Source organism: Rutidosis leptorrhynchoides, chromosome 2 (assembly GCF_046630445.1).
Source record: "Rutidosis leptorrhynchoides isolate AG116_Rl617_1_P2 chromosome 2, CSIRO_AGI_Rlap_v1, whole genome shotgun sequence".
Lineage (NCBI taxonomy): Eukaryota > Viridiplantae > Streptophyta > Magnoliopsida > Asterales > Asteraceae > Rutidosis > Rutidosis leptorrhynchoides.
In genome coordinates, this window is record NC_092334.1 from 455,517,612 (window position 1) to 455,544,581 (window position 26,970).

General features: G+C 34.7%; 1 protein-coding gene across 1 annotated transcript; it reads left to right on the top strand.

Moving 5' to 3' along the window:
- The first annotated feature begins 7,608 nt into the window (after nt 1-7,608).
- LOC139889302 (uncharacterized) lies at nt 7,609-10,880 on the top strand. The gene is made up of 6 exons (XM_071872262.1): nt 7,609-7,850; nt 7,953-7,992; nt 8,129-8,242; nt 8,330-8,560; nt 9,971-10,023; nt 10,721-10,880. The coding sequence occupies exons 1-6, from the start codon at nt 7,609-7,611 to the stop codon at nt 10,878-10,880; spliced, it is 840 nt and encodes a 279-aa protein (XP_071728363.1).
- The last annotated feature ends 16,090 nt before the right edge of the window (nt 10,881-26,970 follow it).

Sequence of the window (26,970 nt, forward strand, 5' to 3'; positions counted from 1 at the left end):
CGGCGGTTATATTTGTTAAACGATGTCTTGATCGAGTTACAGGTGGTGAACGTACAAAAGGTGATGAACGTCTTGCTCGGTGCATTCACTGAATATCCTATTAGTTTTTAAAAGGAAAGAAAAATTATAATAAGTTATCCAATCAATAGACTTTTCTGATTTTGCCCACGTTTCGAATAGCCAAAAGATGCAGCAGAGGGGCAGGATTCGTTTGGTCTCAATATAATTGAGGACTGTTTGGCTCCAATAACCCGGTCCACGTACAAATCCAACTATTACTACGAACCAGAAAATTTTGATGTCTATTAATTTAACCACTTAAAATAAATTTTCGTAATTTTAAGAAATTTAGATAAGAAGTAGAAAAAATTCTAAGTCCTAAAAACTAGAATGGCGAGAAATAAGAGAGAAAAAGAGTTCGTCGCAAAAGGTCGAAAAAGAAAAAAAATGGTTGAAAAATAAAAGGTGACGGAAAAAAAAAAAAAAAAAAAAAAACTTATCAAAACTTAAAAATACTTGACTAACCTAACCTTATTACTACAACTAACTTAAAATTATAATCGCAAATTGAAATTATTAATTGGAATGATAATTGGTACATAGTAAAAGGTCTAAAAATATTAAAGCTTACAGTAAAAAAAAACTAAATCTCAAATGGAAATAACTTAAAAAGAAACTAAAACTTAAAAAGGCGTCGCAAAATTCTAAAGCACCTAAATCTTAGTCTAAAGAAAAAGCACTTAAGGAATTCTACGGCAAAGCCTAAAAATCTAGGAGTAAAAATGACTATAGCAAAAACTAAGTTTAAAATTAAATATGAGCTAAAAATACAAAAGTTACGCTACAATGATTAAAAAGGGACAAAATATTAAAAGAAATAAAAAGTGATAAAAAAAATACAATTTTTATTAAAATATTATTTTTATATTTTATAATAAAAGTATTAAGTTTATAATAAATAAAACTAGTTTAAAAGTAATATAAATAACATAAACTAAAAACTTAATTATAATAATAATAATAAGATTAGGGTTTAATAATAATAATAATAATATATTATCCGTAATAAATGCGTGATTAGGGTTTGGTTGTGGTCTTGTCAGACCCCTCATGCGAGTCGCATGATTTAAGGGGGTGGTTCATGCGAGTCGCATGGATACCCTGAACTGGTTCAATTGGACTGGTTCAAATGACAGGTCACGTAATATTTAATATTTTATTTTCTTTTTTTTTTTCTGTTTTAAATTTAAATAAAATATATATATATAATTAAAATAAAAACTTAAAAATAAACTTAAAATACTTTATAATTTTGTAAAAATAAAAGAAAAACTTAAAAATATACTTAAAATATTTTTTTTTTTCGATTTTAAAAGCTTTTTTTTTTTATATTTTTTTTAATTTTTAAACAAAAATATAAATTTTACAAAAACTAATTATAACTTAAAAATTAAAAATATGGCGTTTCGCTTCGGCGAATGTCCCCGGCAGCGGCGCCAAAAATACTTGATGCGAAGCGAGGTATATATAAAATAGTTATTAATTTTAGCAGGAAACACTATTAAATACGATACAATTTTACACAAGATATTTATTTATTTATAGAATGGATATACTTAAACCTTGCTACAACACTTATAGGCAGTGTACCTAATCGTACAGTAGTGTAGTTTTTAGTAAGTCCGGTTCGTTCCACAGGGAAATCTTTAAACAAAGCTCAACGCTATATTAGTTTACTTTTATAAAAATACAAATATATATATAAGTAATATTATTATTATAAAGGGGGGTTTTTACCGTTTAATGACCGGTTTGTCGATTTTAAGATTTTAGTCGCAGTTAAAACCTAATGTAAAATATAAAATAAATACAAAACTTAAATTAAAGCGTAAAGTAAATAACGATAATGAAATTGCGAATAATAAAAATGCGAGAAAATAAAATTGCGATAATTAAAAAGTACGATAATTAAAAGTGCGATTAAATAAAATAACAATAAATAAAAGTGCGATAATTAGAAGTGCAATTAAATATAAAATAAAGGAAATTAAATATGAAATAAAAGAATTATGCTTATTTAAACTTCCTTAATCATGATGTTTGACGTGTTGATTTTAGTTTTATTCCCATGGGTTAATTGTCCTTTGTCCTGGATTATTTAATATGTCCGTCTGGTTTTTGTCCATAACAGTCCATCAGTCATAAATATAAATTGCAAGTGTCCTCATCAAATTATTATTATACCCGAAGTTAAATATTCCAACTAATTGGGGATTCGAATTGTAACAAGGTTTTAATACTTTGTTTGATGAATACACCAGGTTATCGACTGCGTGTAAACCAAGGTTTTACTACTTTGTTAACAATTACACCAATTACCCTTGAATGTAATTTCACCCCTGTTTTAATTATTCTAGTGGCTATTAATCCATTCCCGTGTCCGGTTAAATGAACGATTATTCGTACATATAAATACCCCGCCCATCGTGTCCGATCGAGTGTATATGGTAATCTATAGGGACGCCCAATTGTAAATCTTTATATTAACATTAACAAACTTTCATTTAGTTAAACAAATATAAAGCCCATTAATAGCCCATAGTCTAATTTCCACAAGTGTCGTTCTTTTGTCCAAACCCCAATTATGGTACAAAGCCCAATTACCCAATTTTAGTAATTAGCCCAACATCATGATTACTTCGTTTTAAATAAGCATAATAATAACTTAGCTACGAGACATTAATATAAAAAGGTTGAACATAACTTACAATGATTAAAAATAGCGTAGCGTTACACGGACAGAATTTCGACTTACACCCTTACAACATTCGCTAACATACCCTTATTATTAGGATTTAAAATTAAAATTAAAATTAAAATATAAATTATATATATATATATATCGTATATATTGAGAGAGATTAAAATTATGTGTGTAAAACTCGGCAGAAAACTGGCTTTATATAGGACCTGACCAGCAATTTCACTCCATGCGACTCGCATGGATTTGTGCCTCTGGCCATGCGAGTCGCATGGCCACCCTGGATCCAGCCAAATTGCTTTGTTTTTTTCTTTCCGACGTAATATAATATATATAATAATAATATATAATTATATATATAATTATATATAATTATATATATATTATATTATATTCTTGTGCATAGTAGACTAGATATTTTTGGTCCGTTGCGTCGGGCGTTTCTTCTTGGCTCAGGTCCCGGTTCCGGATTTTCGGACGTCTTCGCGTATTATTTTATATCGTGTACTTTGCGTCTTGTAACTTGTACTCTTGTCATTTTGAGACGTTCCCCATCAATATTTTGAACCTTTTTGATTGTCTTTTGTACTTTTGAGCTTTTTGGTCGTTTGCGTCTTCAATTCGTCGAATCTGTCTTTTGTCTTCACCTTTTATTATTTAAACGAATATCACTTGTAAATAGAACAATTGCAACTAAAAGCTTGTCTTTCTTGAGGAATAATGCTATGAAATATATGTTCGTTTTTAGCATTATCACCGCTTCTTTGACTTCTTCCTACCATTTTTCTCACCACCACGATCAATTTTCCTACCCCGGTTGTCGGCACTTAACAAGGATCCGGATGACGATTCCCCCGAGTTTCTCCCACGAGTGTCTTCATCGAGAATAAAATCCCTAATACCTTCAAACGCTAGCTTAGTAGTTCCCGTAGAGCTACTAACCGCGGTAACTGTACCCGACCAACTCTCCGGTAACGATGAAAGCAAGATTAATGCTTTTTAGTTCATCATCAAACTTGAGATCTACCGATTCAAGCCTTGATATTATTATTGAATTCATTGATGTGATCCGTTGCACTCGAACCTTCCCTCATCTTTGTATTGAACAATTGTCGCATAAGAAAAACCTTATCCGCCGCCGTAGGTTTTTCATACATGTTACAGAGAGCCTTCAAACATGCAAAGGTTGTTTTCTCGTTCACAACATTATATGCAACGTTCTTGGCGAGAGTGAGATGAATCGCACCCAAAGCTTGGCGATCCAAAAGAGACCAATCGGCATCATCTATGCCTTCGGGTTTGACCTCCAACAAGGGTTGGTATATCTTCTTTTGATACAAGTAATCTTCGATTTACATCTTCCAAACGCCGAAGTCTTTTCCATCAAACCTATCGATTCTAAATTTTCCGTCTTCTGCCATCTTACAAATTCGAAAACCTTGAACTCTAGATACCGATTGTTAGGACTATTGGACCAAACAATAAGAGTGATTTGCAGAAATCACCCACCCACAATAGATAAACGATAACAAAAAATAAATAAAAATAAGAACGCGAAGAATTAACGTGGTTATATGTAATCCACGGATTGATTACTTTAATCCATGGACCAAACTAGAAAGATTTTATTGATAATTTTCGTGATACAATGTATGGGTTACATTAGGGTGTTTATATAAGCAAAACAATACAATGAAACAACTTTGGGAACAAGAAAACTCGTTTATGGAAGTTTCTTCTCGTCAGGTAACTTTCGCGACCGCAATAGATATAGTTATGGTCGCAAGTTTTGACTTCCAAGCTAACTGATCTTCTGATGAGCTTTTCGCGACCATAACTCACTTTTATCCTGTCGCAAAAGGAACCTTGTGACCGCGAGTCACCCTCCTATGGTCGCAAGAATAAGAAATCAGCAAATTCTTCTTTTTGTTTCAATCTTCTTCACCACTCCAACAATGTAAACTCTCAAATCTCTATGATATGAAATATTACGTTGCTGCCATAATTAATTTTGTCAAACAAATTATGTGGAAAAGTAATTAAATGATAGAATTAAAAAATTAGTTAAAGTTGCTCTGAAACGTGAAAGAGAAATAGGGGAATGTATGTGTGGAGAAAAAATAACAAGAAAGAGAAAGAAAATAATATATGCTAAAAATATAGTGGATCTATAAAAAACACAAATGAAAATATCATCCTTTCTCGTTATCATGGAGTATTAATGTAATTAATTAACCATTTAATTGCTTAATATCGGGTGTTAAGATCGTGGTCGATTTTTCTCCCATATAGATATTTTCTCCGTTGCCAGTTGTTCTTTCACGGTTGTTCAAATCCTTATAAATGTTTTGAAAAGTTTTAATGTCATTAGATCTCAAACGTATTCCGATTAAAGAATTAAAGAAAGAAGGTTTCACTTTCATCAAACAAACACCTCTTTTCAGCCTTCATCAAATAGCCACCGGAGGCAAGAAGGCGCAGTTGTTAAACAGAAGAATGACGATAAAGAGGAAATTATTCAAAAAAAGAGTCGAATTGTAAGTCGAGAAAAAAAGGAAGGAGGCATTTTGGGGGTCGTTTGGTAAAAATGAGTTTAGTTTCATCGTCTTTTTGAACAACGGTTTGACGGGGGTTCGAATGTAATGTCGGAATCCACTCACCTGATCATTTTCCTTGTACGAACCATTATAGTCCTACCGTTCCTGGAGAGGAAACTCTCACGACGAATTCAAACGAGGATCACGTGTGGTAAAACCACCTAAGGTGTGACCCACACGCATAGACGTCTGAAACTTCCGAGACCGATGAAATAGACGGATAATGACAAGAGAAATATTTTTTGCAAAACGTTTAAGTCTAACCCATACCCCCTTAAGTAAAGTCATGTTACCATCAATGCACTAACACTTTACGGCTGAATTTAGTTTATCATTAAATGTAATTTCTAGCATTTGGGTAATTTTATTTGCTATTAAACTATAAATTATAACCTCCTTTAAAAAGTTATAAAGTACAATTTAAACAAAATGTTTTACATACAAGTATTGTCATTTTCAATGAAAGTGTAAATAAAACGATATAAGGTTAGAGACAAAACGAGAAAAAGGGGGGAATAGAGGGGCAAACAAGTTTATAAATCGAACCCCGTTAACGTGTACCCGTAAAAAGTTAAAAGGGGACACACGTCCCGTTACTTTTCATAAATCCACTCAACTTAACCTTATTTCAATAACATCCCACAATATCCAAAATTTAATGTAAATATTTCAAGTGGCATTTGGATTTACACCAAATCACCAAGATTCGTATTTGCATACTTTTTCACTTGTTATATGCTATCTTAATGTCTTCGATATAAACGCGATGCATTATATTTATATTCATGAGTTGTAATATTTTGCATCCATTAATTTGCTTAAATTCATTAATTTGCATCCAACATGTGGCGCGAAAATCACATCTGATTGAAAAAAAAAAAAAAAAATTCGAAATTTTTTTTCGAAATTTTTTTTATAATCACATGTGATTCTTTCTGCATGTCAATCACATGTGATTATGCATATCAAATCAAATCTAATCACATGTGATTGTACAATTCAATCACATGTGATTGTGCAGGTCAACCACATGTGATTGTGCAGATCAATCACATGTGATTGTAAAAAAAAATTGGGAAAAAAATTTTTGAAAAAAAAAAAAATTTCGAAAATTTTTTTTTTAATAAAAAAAGTTTTAAAAAAGAAATTTGAAATTTTTTTTCAATCACATGTGATTTTCGCGCCACATGTCGCGTTGTCATTGGTCCCTTGGATCTCTACTTAATTTATGGATTCAAATGAATATTCCTCTTATATTTATTTATTTTATCTGTATTATTTAATATTTAATAATATATATATATATATATATATATATATATATATATATATATATATATATATATATATATTTGGCAAAAATAACGATAACATAGAACATAGCCTCTTCATCGAAAGATGAAAAAGACAAACGAGAAATACAAAGTCGAGACGAAATACAACAAAGCTCGGATATAACAAAACTACCAAACTAATATATGAACTGAGCTTATTATTTTTATTGAAAGCTGATATTTCCACCTTTAAATTTACTTGTTCCACCATTTTTATATGCCTTTGTTCTAAAAATATTCACAGATAACTTATAACAAAAACTTTGTGTAAGATCATCATTAAGGGCATTTTATGAAATTTATTTGAAAGAATTAAATATGATGGTGAAAATATCATTTATCATTTTTATTGATATAATATAAGCATATAAACGCAAAAATGTCTGTTTATGTATAAGTTGTATGAAGATGTGGTGTGATTATGTGATATGAGTCTTAAGTCTATAGTATGAACATGTAATTATTTCTCTCGATCTCTCTCAAACAAGTTTTTCATTCATCGTCACTTACTATTAGCTCCTTAACCTGTTTGTTGATGCATAAACCTAGCTTTGATGTAGTTGTAGGCATGAATTGGTTAAGTGCGAATAGGGCTGGTATCAAGTGCTATAAGAAGATGATTTCTTTCCCTTTGACCGATGGGTCTCGGGTAGTAGCTAGGGGAGCGCGGTGGATATAACTTCCCTATGGTTTCCCTAATGAAAGCTCAGAAGGCGATATCGAAAGGGTGTGATTCGTTCTTAGCCTATGTGATTGAGATTTGAAAACTATGTATTGGTGGTCGACAATGAAGACAGATGTTGCAAATTTCGTCGAAAAGTGTCATATATGTGCGCAAGTTAAACCAGAACATCAGAAGTCATATGGGTCTCTACGACAGTTAGAAATTCCTCAGTGGAAATAGGATCATATAACGATGGATTTTGTAACCATGTTACCTCGAACCAAGAAAGGACATGACATGATCTGGGTGATAGTGGATCCTCTAACAAAGTGCGCTCACTTCTTAGCTACTCGTGAAACCGCCTCGTTGAGTGATTTTCCAAAATTGTACTTGAAAGAGATCATTAGTCGACATGGCGTACCGTTGTCAATAGTTTCCGACAGGGATACTAGGTTTATATCAAACTTTTGGAACAGTTTACAAAACAAATCAGGGTACACGTGTGAATCTAAGTACAACTTATCATCCACAAACATACGGTCAGAGTGAACGAACTATTCAGACGTTAGAAGATACGTTAAGAGTGTGTGTTTTAGAATACGAAGGTTCTTAGGATACGCATCTTCCATTGATAGGGTTTGCTTACAACAATTCGTATCATTCAAGTATCGAAATGCCTCCGTATGGAATGTTGTATGGACGCAAATGCAGAACTCCTACATGTTGGTTAGAAGCAGGTGAGAAATAATTTGCAGGTCCTGAAATTGTTCAGATAACTGTAGAAAAGGTCAAAATTGCACGTGAGAAGTTAAAAGCGACTAGAGATCGACAAAATATGTATGATGATCCGCGTAGGCGTCCGGTGACATTTAATGTAGGCGATCGAGTATATTTGAAAGTTTCACCATGGAAGGGAGTGATCAGATTTGGTAAACGTGGTAAGCTAGCACCGAGGTTTATTGGGCCATTTCAGATCATGGAGATTTTGAATGATCAAACCGTTGTTCTAGATCTTCCTTCAGAATTAGCGGGAATTCACAACACGTTCAATGTGTGTTATTTAAGGAAGTGCAAAGTAGACGACGAAAGTTTGATTCTTCCGTTTAAAGACTTGAAAAGGGATCTGACCAACAAATTAGTCGAAGAGCCGATTAGAATCGTGGACAAGAAAGTCATAAAGATAAGAAAGAAGCAGATTCCAATGGTATTAGTGGAATGGCGGCACAGTTTAGGTTCCAACCTTACGTGGGAAACCGAGGAGTTAATGACGGCGCGCTATTCCCATTTGTTTGACCTTGACCAGATTTCGAGGACGGAATCTTCTTAAGGGGGTAGATTTGTAACATCCTCTACTGGACCTAGCTGTAAGATTACTAATTTGCCCTTAATTTTGAGTTGTGCTATTATAAGCTTTTATTTTTTTATTTAATATTTATTATTAATTATTGATGTTGTTAGGACCAGTTTGTGACAAGGGTCACAGAACAGGTTTGTTTATTTAATTTAGACTTCGTTTGGGTTGCCAAATGAAGTACAAAAGATATCAAATAACTGATAAATACCCGTGTGTTGCACAGTGTGGGAATTAACTCAATTAAGTGACTAGCTGGTACCTTCTTCTCATTTTCTAGACTTTTCTTCCTCACACACTACACACACTAGTACCTTCACTTCTTTACCTAATCAAACCCTAAATTCTAATCTTTGATCTATAGCTCACATCATTTACATCTTCCTTTTCCTTGTGATTTACTGAATCTTTTGAGGTAGGAATCACAAGCTTTCATGCTTTAATCTTTGAGAAATTTGGGTTTTTGTATTAGGTTTTACAAAGTGTGTAATTTGGGTCAAAATGGGTTGATTTGGTGTTGTTTGACTCAAAATCTTGTGGATTTATGTTTCTTCATGTTTGGTGTCGTTTATTTAGTCAGTTTTGAGGTTATAATCGAGCTCTAGAGCAAGATTTGGTTGATTTTTGGTGAAACCCGTAACTTTGTTCTTCATCACCTGCAGATAAACACAGTCGGCAGTGTGTCTACTAACACTCGATCGACCGTCGCGACCCTCGACTGAGTGTGTGAGACACACGGCCAAGTGAGTCTGCAAGAGACCATCGACCGAGTGACCAGACACTCGACCGAGTGAGTGTGGACAGTCGGTCGACTGTCTCAGACAGTCGACCGAGTGTCTTTGGCAGTGAAAAATTTAACTAAGTATTGATTTCTAGTCGTTATGCTGCCTGTATGTATACTGATGATTATGATATTATAACTAACTTGTGTATATGTATTTCTCAGGAGAAAAGGAGAAAGAGAAGCTTCAGCGATTAGATAGCTGAATACCTTCTCATTTGCTGGTAATCGGTGAGTGGGACTAACTGGTGATTAATAGTATAGAGTAGCTTGTTATTCTATGATTTCCATGCTTGTTGAAATTAACATGCTACGACTGTTAGTTATTACTGTGATGATTCTGTGTTAGTTGATGTTTGTTGATGGAGCCCAGTGCATCCCTATCTTGTGGTAGCCTAATTCTGATATGAGAGATCAACCTGCGGGTTGGGTTCCTCATGTGGTAGCCTATTTGCATTCATGTAGTATATGTTTGAATGAAGCGTTCGTCGTGTGTGGATGATTTATGCAACACGGTATGTAGTAGGAACTTCCGGTAAACCCCAGCCTGATCAACTGGTGGTTAATGGTTCGGCCAGACCGCCGAAGTCTCTGTCGACCGCACTACTGGGTGATGTTTATGTGTTAGACTATGTGACATGATTAGTATGATAGTTCTGTATGCTATTACCTGTAGTTAGTTGTACTCACTTAGCTTCATGCTAATTCCCTTCCATCTCCTCGCTGTAGGTTGTTAGCTTCGTAGATCTTGCTTTTGGGAGAAGACGGGCTTAAAGATGTTATGTTTGACCAGACTGAACTCTGATGTTGACTTAGTTGTTTTAATGACTGGCTGTGACGAAAATTAACTTGGAATCGTATATTTTTGTAAATGCAATATGGAAATCGTTTTTCCCAATTAAATATGTATTTTGTTGTAATGACACGTGACATCCGTTGAATCGCATTAATGTTAGTTACCAGTTATATTGTATTTAATTAATATAATGCTTCCGCCACATATTTAAAAAAAAATTAGCGGTGTCACATATATAAGCTTAATAAGTGAAAGAAAAATTACCTGATGTTGGCAGCATGTACATTGTGATCTAAATGTCATGTTCTCAAACTTAGTAGAGGTATGTCAAACATAACATGCTAGGGATGGGTTAAGTGAGTGTTAGGACGTGATATGTATTAGTTGCTAGTACTAACATAGTTTCTACTAAGCTTTGGTGTGAGTGTTGTGGTAGTGCAGAAATGGCAGACAACGAGGCTAATGCTACTGACCCTGTTGCCCCTGGAGCTGGTACTTTTCGAGCCCCTGACGAAGATGGGCATGTGTCTTCAGAAGAAGAAACCTCTCAAGAAGTAATAAATCTTCAGAGTCAGTTACTAGAAGCTAAAGAATGAATTAAGGAACTGGAACAAGAACGAGCACAATGGAACCCTAATACCACTGCGTTGGACACTACCTTTCCTCGAACTTTTATGAAATGTCCCGTTCATATTGATTATAAACGTTTCACATTAATTGATTTCGTTGCGAGGTTTTGACCTCTATATGAGACGTTTTTCAAAGACTGCATTCGATTTTTAAAACAAACCATAACCTTTATTTTATCAATAAAGGTTTAAAAACATTATGACGATTATCAAATAATGATAATCTAAAATATAGCATTTTCACACGACCATTACATAATGGTTTACAATAATATTACACATCAACTTAAGTCTTCGAATGCAGTTTTAAAAATATATTATACAATCATGCAGACTTCAATCTTGTCTTTATTTAGCATGCAACAGCGGAAGCTCTTAATAATCACCTGAGAATAAATATGCTTTAAACGTCAACAAAAATGTTGGTGAGTTATAGGTTTAACCTATATATTTATCAAAACATAATAATAGACCACAAGAATTCATATTTCCATTTCTCATAAACAACATGCAATCTGCATAAAAATCATTCATATGATGAACACCTGGTAACTGACCTTAACAGGATGCATATAGAATATCCCCATCATTCCGGGACTCTCATCAGACATGATAATTCGAAGTACTAAAGCATCCGTAATTCGGATGAGACTTGTTGGGCCAAATAGATCTATCTTTAGGATTCACATCAATTGGTGGCAATTATCATAAACACCAATTCTTTGGGTACCAAGCTAAAAAGGGGCATATTCGGTTCGATAATTCAACATAGAATGTAATTTTTATTACTTGTATCTATTTTGTAAAACATTTATAAAACTGCATGTATTCTCATCCCAAAAATAATAGATTTCAAAAGTGGGACTATAACTCACTTTTACAGATTTTCACTTCGTCGGAAAATAAGACTTGGCCACGGGTCGATTCACGAACCTATAAAAAATATATACATATATATCAAAGTATGATCGAAATATATTCACAACATATTTTATTTATGTTTTTAACGATTTAAGTTGTTAAGTTAGCAGTCCAACGTTAGCAGTTCACAATTAATTGTCCACATTTAGTAGTACAGAAATAAATCAATATAATTTCTCGAATCAATCCACGACCTAGTGCATACAAGTCTCAGACTCGATCACAACTCAAAGTATATATATTATTTTGGAATCAACTTCAACCCTGTATAGCTAACTCGATCATTACCGCATATAGAGTGTCTATCGTTGTTCTAAATAATATATATAGATGATGTCGATATGATATGTCAAAACATTATATACGTGTATATGGTCTATCAAGACATGTATAGTACAATATAAGTTAGTTAAGTTATGGTTAGTATGGATTTGTTATAAAATTTACGTAGCTACAACAAGTAAAATTTTCCAATTTTATTTTACCTATAACTTCTTCGTTTTAAATCCGTTTTGAGTGAATCAACTTGCTATGGTTTCATATTGAACTGTACTTTATGAAACTAAACAGAAAAAGTATAGGTTTATAGTCAGAATTATAGGTTACAAGTCATTTTTGTAGAGGTAGTCATTTCAGTAGAAAAAACGGCGTCTTGATGACCATTTTGAAAAACATATTTTCACTTTGAGTTTAACCATGATTTTTGGATATAGTTTCATGTTCATAAGAAAAATCATTTTCCCAAAAGAACAACTTTTAAATCAAAGTTTATCATAGTTTTTAATTATCTAACCCAAAACAGCCCCCAGTTTCACTACGACGGCGTATGTCCGGTTTTACGGTGTTCTTCGTATTTCCAGGTTTTAAATCATTAAGTTAGCATATCATATAGATATATAACATGTGTTTAGTTGATTTTAAAAGTTAAGTTATAAAGATTAACTTTGTTTGCGAACAAGTTTAGAATTAACTAAACTATGTTCTAGTAATTACAAGTTTAAATCTTCGAAACAAATAGTTATATATAAATATATATATGAATCGAATGATGTTATGATCATCATTAATACCTCAAGTTTAGTAGGTAAACCTATTGGAAGAGACAAAAAAATGATCTAGCTTCAAAGGATCTTGGATGGCTTGAAAGTTCTTGAAGTAGAATCATGACATGAAAACAAGTTCAAGTAAGATTACTACTCGAATTAAGATAGTTATAGTTATAGAAATTGAATCAAAGTTTGAATATGAGTATTACCTTGAATTAGAAAGATATACTACTATAAATAAGAAAGATTTCTTGAGGTTGGATGATCACTTGAAATGGATTAGAAAGATTGAAAGTAATCTTGCAACTTGAAAGGTTTCTTGAAGTGTTCTTGATTGATTCTTTTTATGGTGATCTAAGCTTTGATTATGAGATCAAAACTTGCTGAATATGATGAAGGTTAAGAGAGGTAGTAGTGTGTGTGTTTTGAGAGTAAAATGATGGAGTACACTAGCATGAAATGGATGTATATATCCATGCATATACACGTTTTTTATGGTTAGTCAACAAAGGCTTTCTAGTTTTGTTATTTAGCTTAATAATTCATGGTAAATGACAAAGGTTAATCCTTACATGTTTCTATAATGGATGATGAGTCATTTAGGGCTGCTAAGATCTGATTATTGAGTGTGTATATACCAATAGTAAATATATCTAGGCGCTGGGTATTGTACGAGTATGAATACAGATGGATACGAGTAAAATTGTTGATGAAAACGAATGAGAATGTAATTGTGACAAACTTTGATAAGTATGAGTGTTTTGATATGTGTCTTGAAGTCTTCCAAAAGTGTACTAATACATCTTAATATACTACATGTATATACATTTTAACTGAGTCGTTAAGTCAACGTTAGTCGTTACATGTAAGTGTTGTTTTGAAACCTTTAAGTTAACGATCTCATTTAATGTTGTTAACCCATTGTTTATTATATCTAATGAGATGTTAAATTATTATATTATCATGATATTATAATGTATGAATATATCTTAATATGATATATATATACATTAAAATGTCGTTACAATGATAATCGTTACATATATGCCTCATTTCGAAATTCTTAAGTTAGTAGTCTTGTTTTACATATGTAGTTCATTGTTAACATACTTAATGATATATATAATTATCATTTTATCATGTTAAATATAGTGTAACAGTATCTTAATATGATACATATGTATTTAGTAAGACGTTGTTATAACGATAATCGTTATATATATCGTTTCGAGTTTCTTAACTTAGTAGTCTCATTTTTATGTATATAACCCATTGTTAATATACCTAGTGAGATACTTACTTATCATAATATCATGTTAACTATATATATATATATATATATATATATATATATATATATATATATATATATATATATATATATATATATATATATATATACACACACACACATATATATATATATATATATATATATATATATATATATATATATATATATATATATATATATATATATATATATATATATATATATATATATATATATATCATATAGTTTTTACAAGTTTTAACGTTCATGAATCGCCGGTCAACTTGGGTGGTCAATTGTCTACATGAAACCTATTTTAATTAATCAAGTCTTAACAAGTTTGATTGCTTAACATGTTGGAAACATTTAATCATGTAAATATAGTTTTCATTTAATATATAATCATAGAAAAGTTCGGGTCACTACAGTACCTACCCGTTAAATAAATTTCGTCCCGAAATTTTAAGCTGTGAAGGTGTTGACGCATCTTCTGGAAATAGGTGCGGGTATTTCTTCTTCATCTAATCTTCACGCTCCCAGGTGAACTCGGGTCCTCTACGAGCATTCCATCGAACCTTAACAATTGGTATCTTGTTTTGCTTAAGTCTTTTAACCTCACGATCCATTATTTTGACGGGTTCTTCAATGAATTGTAGTTTTTCATTGATCTTGATTTCGTCTAAAGGAATAGTGAGATCTTCTTTGGCTAAACATTTCTTCAGATTCGAGACATGAAAAGTATTATGTACATTGGCAAGTTGTTGAGGTAGTTCAAGTCGATAAGCTACTGGTCCAACACGATCAATAATCTTGAATGGCCCAATGTATCTCGTGTTTAGTTTTCCCCGTTTTCTAAAACGAACATCGCCTTTCCAAGGTGATACTTTAAGCATGACCATGTCACCGATTTCAATTTCCAAATCTTTTCTTCTAAGGTCCGCGTAGCTCTTTTGCCAATTTTGAGCGGTTTTCATCCGTTGTTGAATTTGGATGATTTTTTCGGTAGTTTCTTGGATTATCTCCGGACCCGTAATTTGTCTATCCCCCACCTCACTTCAATAAATTGGAGACCTGCACTTTCTACCATAAAGTGCCTCAAACGGTGCCATTTCAATACTTGAGTGGTAACTGCTGTTGTAGGAAAATTCTGCTAACGGTAGATTTCGATCCCAACTGTTTCCAAAATCAATAACACATGCTCGTAGCATGTCTTTAAAAGTCTGTATTGTCCTTTCACTCTGCCTATTGGTTTGTGGATGATAGGCAGTACTCATGTCTAGACGAGTTCCCAATGCTTGTTGTAATGTCTGCCAGAATCTTGAAATAAATCTCCCATCCCTATCAGAGATAATAGAGACTGGTATTCCATGTCTGGAGACAACTTTTTTCAAGCATAGTCGTGCTAACTTCTCCATTTTATCATCTTCTCTCATTGGCAGAAAGTGTGCTGACTTGGTAAGATGATCGACTATTACCCATATAGTATCATAACCACTTGCAGTCCTTGGCAATTTAGTAATGAAATCCATGGTAATGTTTTCCCATTTGTATTCTGGAATTTTAGGTTGTTGAAGTCGACCCGATGGTTTCTGATGTTCAGCTTTTACCTTAGAACACGTCAAACATTCTCCTACGTATTTAGCGATATCGTCTTTCATACCCGGCCACCAAAAGTGTTTCTTGAGATCTTTGTACATCTTTCTCGCTCCGGGATGTATTGAATATCTGGTTTATGTGCTTCCTTAAGTACCATTTCTCTCACATCTCCAAAGTTTGGTACCCAAATTCTTTCAGCCCTATATCGAGTTCCGTCTTCCCGAATATTAAGATGTTTCTCCGATCCTTTGGGTATTTCCTTCTTCAAATTTCCTTCTTTTAAAACTCCATGTTGCGCCTCCTTTATTTGAGTAGTAAGGTTAGTACGAATAATTATATTCATAGCTTTTACCTGTATAGGTTCTCTGTCCTTTCTACTCAAAGCGTCGGCTACCACATTCGCCTTCCCCGGGTGGTAAGGAATCTCAAAATTGTAATCATTTAACAATTCAATCCACCTACGCTGCCTCATGTTCAGTTGTTTCTGATCAAATATATGTTGGAGAGTTTTGTGGTCGGTATATATGATACTTTTGACCCCATATAAGTAGTGCCTCCAAGTTTTTAATGCAAAAACAACATCGCCCAATTCCAAATCGTGAGTCGTATAATTTTGCTCGTGAATCTTCAATTGTCTGGACGTATAGGCAATTACCTTCGTTCGTTGCATTAATACACAACTGAGGCCTTGCTTTGAGGCGTCACAATATGTCACAAAATCATCATTCCCTTCAAGCAATGACAATATAGGTGCCGTAGTTAACTTTTTCTTCAACAATTGAAATGCTTTCTCCTGCTCATCCTTCCATTCAAATTTCTTCCCTTTATGCGTTAATGCAGTAAAGGGTTTTGCTATTTTGGAAAAAATCTTGGATGAACCTTCTGTAGTAACCAGCCAATCCTAAAAGTTGGCGTATATGCTTCAGAGTTTTTGGGATTTCCCAGTTTTCAACGGTTTCAATCTTTGACGAATCCACCTGAATACCTTCCTTATTTACTACGTGACCGAGGAATTGAACTTCTTTCAACCAAAATGCACACTTTAAAAACTTAGCGTACAATTTTTCTTTACTCAACAATTCGAGCACTTTTCTCAAATGTTCTTCGTGCTCTTGTTCATTCTTTGAGTAAATAAGTATGTCATCGATGAAAATAATGACAAACTTGTTAAGATATGGCCCACACACTCGGTTCATGAGGTCCATGAACACAACTGGTGCGTTAGTTAATCCAAACGACATAACCATAAACTCATAATGACCGTAACGCGTTCTGAAAGCAGTCTTCGGAATATCATCCTCCTTCACCCGCATTTGATGATACCCAGAACGTAAATCAATCTTTGAATAAACTGATGAGCGTTGTAGTTGATCAAATAAGTCGTCGATTCTCGGTAGTGGGTAACGGTTCTTAATGGTAAGTTTATTCAACTCTCGGTAGTCGATACAAAACCTGAATGTACCATCCTTCTTTTTGACAAATAAAACAGGAGCTCCCCATGGTGATATACTTAGTCGTATGAAACCACGCTCTAAAAGTTCTTGTAATTGGCTTTGAAGTTCCTTCATTTCGCTGGGTACGAGTCTGTATGGAGCACGAGCTATTGGTGTAGCTCCCGGTACAAGATCTATTTGAAATTCAACAGATCGGTGTGGAGGTAGTCCCGGTAATTCTTTCAAAAATACAACGGGAAATTCTTTTGCGATGAGAACATCATTGATGTTCTTCTCTTTGGAATTGACTTTCTCGATGTGTGCTAGAACGGCATAGCAACATTTTCTTATTAGTTTTTGTGATGACCCGGAAATTTCTGACCAAATTTAAACTTAATCTTTGTATGATTAACATTTCCAACACGATAAGCAAAGTCTGTAAAACTGAATCTCAAAATTTTTGAACTACTTTCATATATTCAAATACCTTTCGGTTGTTCTTGACGATTCGCGAACAATTATATGCATATAGATACATATATATATATATACTATAACTTGAAAACGTAACAATGTATTAATTGTTTGATACCCTACATTAAACTTATTGGTTTCAATATTTATTTGAATATATATGATAAGTTAGAATATTAATTATATGAATAACTTGCGACGTATATTTAAAACGTGTTTATAAATGTTGAAAATATATATTAACTTGGTTATAAAACGATTTGTTATTATTATATATATATATATATATATATATATATATATATATATTAACAAATAGCGAGACAATGATTTATAGAAGTAAATGACTAAAACACTCGAAAGTTTAAGATACACTTTGAATGATATAGTTTATTGGTAATTTAAGACTATATTTTGACAAAGGTACGAGTCACAAAACGTAAATTGCGAGTTTTCTAAGCGTATGAAAATGCGTTCGAGAAACCAGAACTGGGACATAAGTCGAGTGACAACGTACGAGTCATCGGAATGAAAATTACAAGTCAACTATGCACATGAATTTAATATAATATACAATCAATTATTTAAATTATATATATTATATATATTATATAATAATATGTCGACAAACAAGAAAACAAAAACATTTTGAGCTGGATCAGGCGGCCATGCGATCGCATGGAAAATACACTAAAAACCCATGCGATCGCATGGGCATCAGATTCCAAAAAGTTGCCTATAAAAGGCTAGTTTCTGCTCGAGTTTATTTACACATATATTACTCCATAAGTTATTTATTTATTTAAATTATTATTATTATTATTATTATTATTATTATTATTATTATTATTATTATTAATAGTATTATTATTATTATTATTAATTATATCACTTAAAATACTACGACGAGGTCATGAGCGTGTCACTTTCAAAATGGGTTTTCAAGCGGGATAGAGCTAAGGAAACTATGGGTTACTACTAAGGAGGTTATGGGTATTGTTCGAGGGTATTGCTCGTAAGTCAAACTAGTGTTTATCATCTTCGTTACGTCTACGTACTTTCCTGAAATATTGAATCACAATATTGATACGTAAGCATTTATATTTTATCTTTTATAAATTAATAGTGTATCCATGTCTAGTGCTCGAGTATATATGTTTACGCATTCTTGTATACTAAATTTCATCGTTAAACAGTTTATAATGAATCACTAATTAAATACATATACTACTGGTAAAAGGTATATGATATACGTGTTTTTGGAAAGCTGGCGAAAAATCAATAACTTTTCATTTAGATATCGAATAGTTTCGATGAACGGATTAAAAGATATGATCAACTGAATTATGATTGACGTTAATTGAAATTGCTTTTAAATCTGCAATTAAGATTTAAACAACTTATTTACGAGATTGATAAAGTGAACTTTTAACTATTACCAACCGAGTAAATGAATCCTTATATAAGGTACGTCTCGTTTGTTGAAACATTGTCAAAATTGACTTTTTGAAACGACTTTGGATAACTTTTGTATGTCGATCTCGAGCATTAGGATTGTGATACACTATGACCTGACCTAGCTTGATAGACATTTATTGACGAACATATGTTCTCTTGGTTGAGATCTAGGATTATTTGATATTCCGAGTTTCGGTCACATTACGATGAACAACTTTATGTGCTGCTAAGGTGAGTTTCATTGCTCCCTTTTTAATTGCTTTTGCAATATATATTTTTGGGCTGAGAATACATGCAATTTATTTTAAACGCAATGGATACAAGTACATACTTAATTCTACACTGAGTTTGAACCGAAAATCCCTTAGTTTTGGTAACTAGTAGCTGCCAGTACATAGGATATGGACTGGTGGGTTAAAAGGGTGCTCTGTTACGTAGAATCTATTGACAAACTTTTGATAAACGTTTCTGGATGAAACAACTGAAATCTTGTGATCCACTTTTATATACAGATTATACGAAACAATAAAACTATGAACTCACCAACCTTTATGTTGACACTTGTTAGCATGTTTATTCTCAGGTTTCCTAGAAGTCTTCCGCTGTTTGCATATATGTTAGACAAGCTATGTGCATGAGTCTTACATGACATACTTTTCAAGGAAACGTTGCATTCACCAAATCATCACCATGTATCTTATTTTGACTGCATTGTCAATGGAAGTATCATTGTAAACTATTATATTACAATGATTGTCTATATGTAGAAATCATCAGATGTCGAAAACCTTTGATTTAAATATTCATTTATGGTGTGCCTTTTCAAAAGAATGCAATGTTTACAAAACGTATCATATAGAGGTCAAATACCTCGCAATGAAATCGATGAATGACGTATTGTCCATATGGATTTGGAGCGATCGCCACAGTTGGTATCAGAGCGTTGGTCCTAGTGAACCAGGTCTTGCATGAGTGTGTCTAACCGATAGTTGTTAGGATGCATTAGTAAGTATGGACTTCGACTGTGTCTGCATGTTAAAAGTTTTGCTTATCATTTCTTGTCGGAAATTACATGTTTATCATTCTTAAGTCTAGACACGTTTTCCTGCATTTATTGCATAAATAGTGTATAGACAAAAATTCATATCTTAGCGTATCTGTTACTGTAAACTTTTCCTGACATCTGCCGAAAAATTCTCCGTGATTTATAGAATTTGGTATTATATATACATATGTAAATTATGTATTGAAGAATACCAAACTAAATTCTATAATCTAATTCATATCAAAAATCATCTCCCTAATTATACAAGATGGATCCCGTATCTAGTTCAAATTCCTTAAACTCCGGCAACTATTCCGATATGGATATTCACCTGAACTCCGAAGACAGTGTAACCGGAATGAATCAACCAATCAGCCATGAAACAACCCAACCCGTATTCCATACGATAATTTTTTTTTTCTAATGATACACATTTACGCGCCAATAAAATATGTAAACCAATCCACAAGTTCCATTTAAACGTTCAACAATTTAAATGTTTACAAAAGGCACGAAGGCCATTAATTAAGTTCAATACAAGTTGACCCACTACAACAATAGTTTATAATCCAAACGACCATTTGAGCATGGTTTGGGACTAAACTACCAAAAATGTTAGGCCAACTTTCAAACTTCAACAAAACATCATCAAAGGCCACCTAGTGCCCGATAACCCCTTTGCCCTTATCCGCAACTGCAACTAAAAAGATAAACAACTAGAGGGGTAAGCTAATGCTTAGTGAATACAATAATTATACATGTTCATATATAACTTACTTACTTGCAATCACTTACACAATACCACATACAAGCTAGCTATTCGACAAACATGCAAACATCATGCATAAACTACAATCCACAATCCACAAGGAGCTAGCAATCGACAATAGCATATAGTTCATAATTTAATATGTTAATTACACTATCACACAACCATGGTTAACCAATAGCAAAAAGGAATGGTACTCAAAATTCCCATCGGTGTTCATAACAACCGTTAGTGCACAACACATATATCACCAACCCTTCGACAACACATATCCGTTCATAAGATCATTAGTGTACAACACATATAACACCAATTTGGACAACACATATCCATTTAATAAACCGTTAGCATACAACACATATATTGCTAAATTAGACAACACATATCCGTTCATAAATCATTAGTGTACAACACATATATCACTAACTAGGACAACACATATCCTTACGTACAAATAAGCACATCATATACGTACAAGTATACTTATTCCACTCACCTTGTCACAAGGACGATGATTATGCACGTCCGAGCTTCAATGCAATGTACCTAAATCATTAAGTGCACATTCAATACACCAACTAGTGGAATTAACCACATTACACTTACTTGAGCATTTAATGACCCAATTCGCATTAAATGACTCAATCACACCAATACCGCCCTTAAATGGCCAAGACCCGAATTTAACCACTAAAGCTAGTGCATTAAAGTCTACTAACTTCAATTAACACGAACTTAGGGTAATTCATACCCATTTCACCCAAACTAGGTCAACTAGTACATTTTGACCCATTTTAAATCACTTAGCCTCTCAATCAAGTCAAACTTATCCATTAACACTTCTTCCATAAATCCAAAAGTATATTAGTGACTAGCAATACCATTTGACACTTACAACCTCAAATCATAAAACCAAAACCCTAGTTTGTGGCCATTAGGGTTTCATTACAACAACATAACCCAAATTCACCCATTTTACCCTCAAATGGGTCATACAAGTCTCTAGTAACCAAAACCCTAGCCATTAACCAATTAAAACTTAAAACATAGAGTTAGAACTTACCGAGACTATCAACGTGTAGCTAGAGACAAGGAGAATAACTTTAATTCTTGCCCCAAAGATCAACCCTCAATCCTTCCCTCTCAAAACTCACTTTTAATCTAAATGGGTGTTGAGTTTTTGGGAGAGAAAATGAAAGAAAAGATAAAAGAAAATGAATTAAATGAACTAGTGGATGAGATTTAATGCTCCCATCAGATCCACATGTCAATTTACCATTTTGCCCCTTAAGGTCATTTAATTTGAGCTAAAACCGGATTCTGTACAGGAGGACTGCCGCGGCGCGGCCCATTTGTCGCGGCGCGACATTCAACATGAAAATTGACCCTTCTTAACTCAACTTCTGTTCCTGGTTTGCTTGCTATGCCGCGGCGCGGCCTAAGGCTGGAACTGGACTCTTCGACCAACTTAACCAAATTTCTACTTTATTCAACTTGTACATTCCAAACCCGCATCCTATATTCACCTAGCCTTCCACAACAGTCTAACAAGACTAAACGCTATCAAACCCCACATATAGACTTACATATTCACACATTATCAAGTATACATATATATCTATCTACACTTATTTTCATACATTTACGCATAAGCTAACGAGTTATAAACTTATAAATGATTAAGTATGTACCTTTCAATACGTACGGGAAAAACGGGATCTTACAACTCTCCCCCACTTAAATCGGAGCGCGTCCTCGCGATCCAAGCCGCATGACAAGCCGGGAGATAAACCAAAACAAACTCTTCAGATTCCCATGTAAACTCGGAACCCTTTCGATGTTGCCATTGCACCTTGAAAGTTCTAAGTTTCTTGTTTCACAACATCTAAACCTTCTCATCAAGGATTGCAACCGGTTCTTCCGCATACTCTAGCTTGTTATTCAACGTAATCTCATCTAAAGGCACCCAAGTCGAGTCATCTGCAAGACACTTACGAAGATGGGAAACATGAAATGTGTTATGAATTCCCGCGAGTTCTTCTGTTAACTCTAGTCGGTAAGCAACCTCACCAACACGTGCCAAAACCTTGAAGGGACCAATAAACCGAGGAGCTAACTTTCCTCGCTTTCGAAACCGAATAACACCCTTCCATGGAGAAACCTTAAGCATCACCATGTCACCTTCTTGAAACTCAATCTTTCTCCTACCTTTATCGGCATAAGACTTTTGTCGATCTTGCGCCGCTTTAAGTCGAGCCTGAATCATCTCAATTTTACTATTCGTCTCCAAAACCAAATCGGAACTCCCGATTTCCTTTTGTCCCACTTCACCCCAACAAATCGGGGTTCGACACCTACGCCCATAAAGCGTCTCATATGGCGGCATCCCGATACTAGTATGATAACTATTATTGTACGAGAATTCCACCAAAGGCAAATGCTCATCCCAACTACCACCGAAATCAATAATGCACGCTTGTAACATATCTTCCAAAGTTTGATTCGTACGTTCAGTTTGACCGTCCATTTGAGGATGATACGCCGTGCTCATTTTCAATTGAGTACCCATATCTTCATGAAACTTGTTCCAAAACCGGGACGTAAAACGAGTATCTCGATCCGAAAACAATAGATATAGGAACCCCATGTCTCGATATCACCTCCTTGATAAACAACTTGGATAAAGTCTCCGATGATATCGTTTCCCGAATGGGAAGAAACAAAGCACTTTTCGTCAATCGATCAACTATCACCCAAATCGTATCACATTGGGTTCTCGCCGTCCTTGGTAACTTAGTAATGAAGTCCATGGTAATGTGCTCCCATTTCCATTTCGGGACTTCCAAGGGTTGTAACTTACCGTACGGCTTTTGGTGTTCGGCTTTAACTTGCAAACACGTGAGCATTGTTCAACATACTTCACAACATCACGTTTCATGCCCGGCCACCAATAATCTTTCTTTAAATCAAGATACATTTTCATTGCACCCGGATGAATGGAATATTTTGACTTATGTGCTTCATCAAGTAGCACTTGTCGGTTACCACCCATCTTAGGTACCCACACTCTTCCTCGAAACGACAACAAACCACGCGAGCCCATAGTAATGAACTCCGATTGTCCCACAATTCGCTCCGCATGCTTGTTGTGAACGTAAGCCTCTATTTGAATCATGCCGAGGTTTTCAAGAAAATCGTTAGTAATAATCATACGTAACAATCCCAATCGTAACGCCGGGTGATGACTCTTTCGACTTAACGCATCCGCGACCACATTCGCCTTGCCCGGATAATATAGTATCTCACAATTATAGTCTTTTACCACATCCATCCACCTACGTTGACGATAATTCAAATCTCGTTGACTAAAGAGATGTTTCAAACTCTTATGATCCGAATAAATCGTACACTTGACACCATACAAGTAATGGCGCCAAATTTTCAATGCATGAACCACCGCCGCCAATTCAAGATCGTGAGTCGGGTATCTCTTTTCGTGTTCCTTTAATTGTCGAGAGGCGTAAGCGATGACTTTACCTCTTTGCATCAAAACACACCCGAGCCCATTTAAAGAAGCATCACAATAAACTGTCATGTCTTCTACCCCTTCCGGCAACACTAACACCGGAGCTTGACACAATTTCTCTTTTAACAGTTGAAAAGCGATTTCTTGCTCGTTCTCCCAATTGAATCTTACGATCTTCCTCGTCAATTAAGTCAAAGGAGAAGCAATCTTAGAAAAGTCTTTGATGAATTAACAATAATAACCGGCCAATCTGAGAAAGCTTCAGATTTCTGTAGGCGTAGTTGGTTGTCCCCAACCCTTCACCGTTTCTATCTTCCCCGGGTCTACTTGAATTCCTTCTTGATTCAAAATATGGCCAAGGAATTGAACTTCCCTTAGCCAAAATTCACATTTGGAGAATTTTGCATACAACTTCTCCTTCCGCAATGTCTTCAACACTTCACACAAATGGTGCTCATGTTCCTTCATACTCTTAGAATAAACAAGTATGTCGTCGATGAACACAATTACCGACTTGCCCAACATAGGTTGGCACACTCGGTTCATAAGATCCATGAATGCCACCGGTGCATTCGTAAGACCAAAAGGCATAACTACAAATTCAAAATGCCCGTAACGCATTTGAAAATCCGTTTTCTCTATGTCTTCCTCACGGACCCGCACTAGATGATAGCCGGACCGTAAGTCAATATTTGAAAAATACGTTGCACCTTGTAGTTGGTCAAACAAATTGTCAATCCTAGGTAATGGATAGCGATTCTTGATCGTCACTTTGTTCAACTCCCGATAATCGATGCACATCCGCATACTTCCATCCTTCTTTTTCAAAACCAAGACCGGAGCACCCCATGGCGAGGAGCTCGGTCGAATGAAACCCTTTTCAAGTAACTCTTGGGTTTTATTTAACAACTCTTGCATTTCTGTCAGTGCTAAACGATAAGGAGTTTTGGCAATGGGGGTAGCCCCCGGAACCAACTCAATGCAAAATTCTACTTGTCGTTCCGCCGGAACACCCGGTAACTCGTCCGGAAAAACGTCTTCGAATTCACTAACCACCGGAATTTCACGAATGAGTGGTGGCTCATCACAAGTATCCACAACATGGGCAAGATAAGCCATGCCACCACTAACAAGAAAACGATGTGCCCATGCAAAAGAACATATCGGCACAAGTCTTCTTTGTTTATCGCCGTGAATAATTAACTCTCCCCCACTTGGGGCCTTTACACGAATAAATTTTTCGTGACATGCAATATCGGCTCTATTATGATCGAGCCAATCCATACCCACATCGATATCAAAATCGCCCAAAGTCATAGGAATGAGATCAATTTTAAAGTTTTCGGCACCAAACACAACATCACAATTTTTACATACGTCAACCACTAGCACCGTCTTGCCGTCCGCTATTTCGACTTCTACTGGACGACTTAACTTAGCCAATAGCTTATTAAGTTTAGGTACAAATCGAGGTGACACAAAAGACAAATTTACACCACTATCAAATAGAATCCTTGCTGAATTAGAGTTAACCATGAAAGTACCTGAGACAACTTCGTTCGATTGTTTGGCTGCATCATTGGTCATCAAATAATTTTGACCTCTAGCCGTACCCGCCGCCTTTTCTAAACGCTTAACATTATCATTGCGCAACTCGGGACACTCGGGCCTCTTGTGCCCTTCTTTACCACAATTGAAACAAGTAAATTTGGGTGTGGAAGGTGAGTTGGGGCAATCACGAGAGATGTGACCTTTTTGCCCACAAGTATAGCAAGTGGGTACATGACCACCGGAGCTACCTTTCTTCACACTGTTAACATTTTCGGAGCCCTTCTTGTTCCTTTTGTTGGAAAAGCTAGATTGACTCGAATTCTCAAACTTCCTCTTTCCAAAAGTAAAACTATTCTTTCTCAACAAAAGCGCTTCAAAACCCTTCGCCATATTGAACAATTCATCAAAGCTCTTCACCACGTTTACACTAATTTTCTCTTGATAATTATCATTCAAGATCCTATAAAAATCTTCCTTCAACATCTTATCGTTCCCGACATACTCCGGGCAAAATTGGGTCTTGGACAAAAACACGGATTTGAGAGTGTTCAAATCCATCGACCCTTGCCTCAAGGAACGTAACTCGTCCTTAAGCCTAGTTAGATCGGCCGAAGTTCGGTACTCATCGAAAAACTCTACCTTAAATTCATCCCAAGTAAAATCCATGCATTGTTCTTCACCATAAACTTGGATTTTCGCATCCCACCATAGCTTAGCGTCACCCCTTAACATGCTACAACCATACCTTGTCTTCTTATCAAGAGGACATTCACAAGTACGGAAAGCCTCCTCCATAACGGAGATCCATTGGGCACTCTTGAGAGGGTCTCGTTCACCTTCAAAGGTGGGAGGTTGAGAATCCTTAAAATTCTTATAAAAGAAGTCTCATCTCCCCACATTATCCTCTTGATGAACGGCCTTCACTTGCTCCTTGACTACATTGACTAATTGCTCGTCAATCGTAT

What these genes read in the sequence shown, in the direction of transcription:
- LOC139889302 (XM_071872262.1), top strand. Translation starts at nt 7,609, where the DNA reads ATGGATTTTGTAACCATGTTACCTCGAACCAAGAAAGGACATGACATG. An exon ending in ACGCATCTTCCATTGATAGG is followed by an intron (nt 7,993 to 8,128) that starts GTTTGCTTACAA and finishes GAAATTGTTCAG; the next exon opens with ATAACTGTAGAAAAGGTCAA. An exon ending in GAAAGAAGCAGATTCCAATG is followed by an intron (nt 8,561 to 9,970) that starts GTATTAGTGGAA and finishes GTTTGAATGAAG; the next exon opens with CGTTCGTCGTGTGTGGATGA.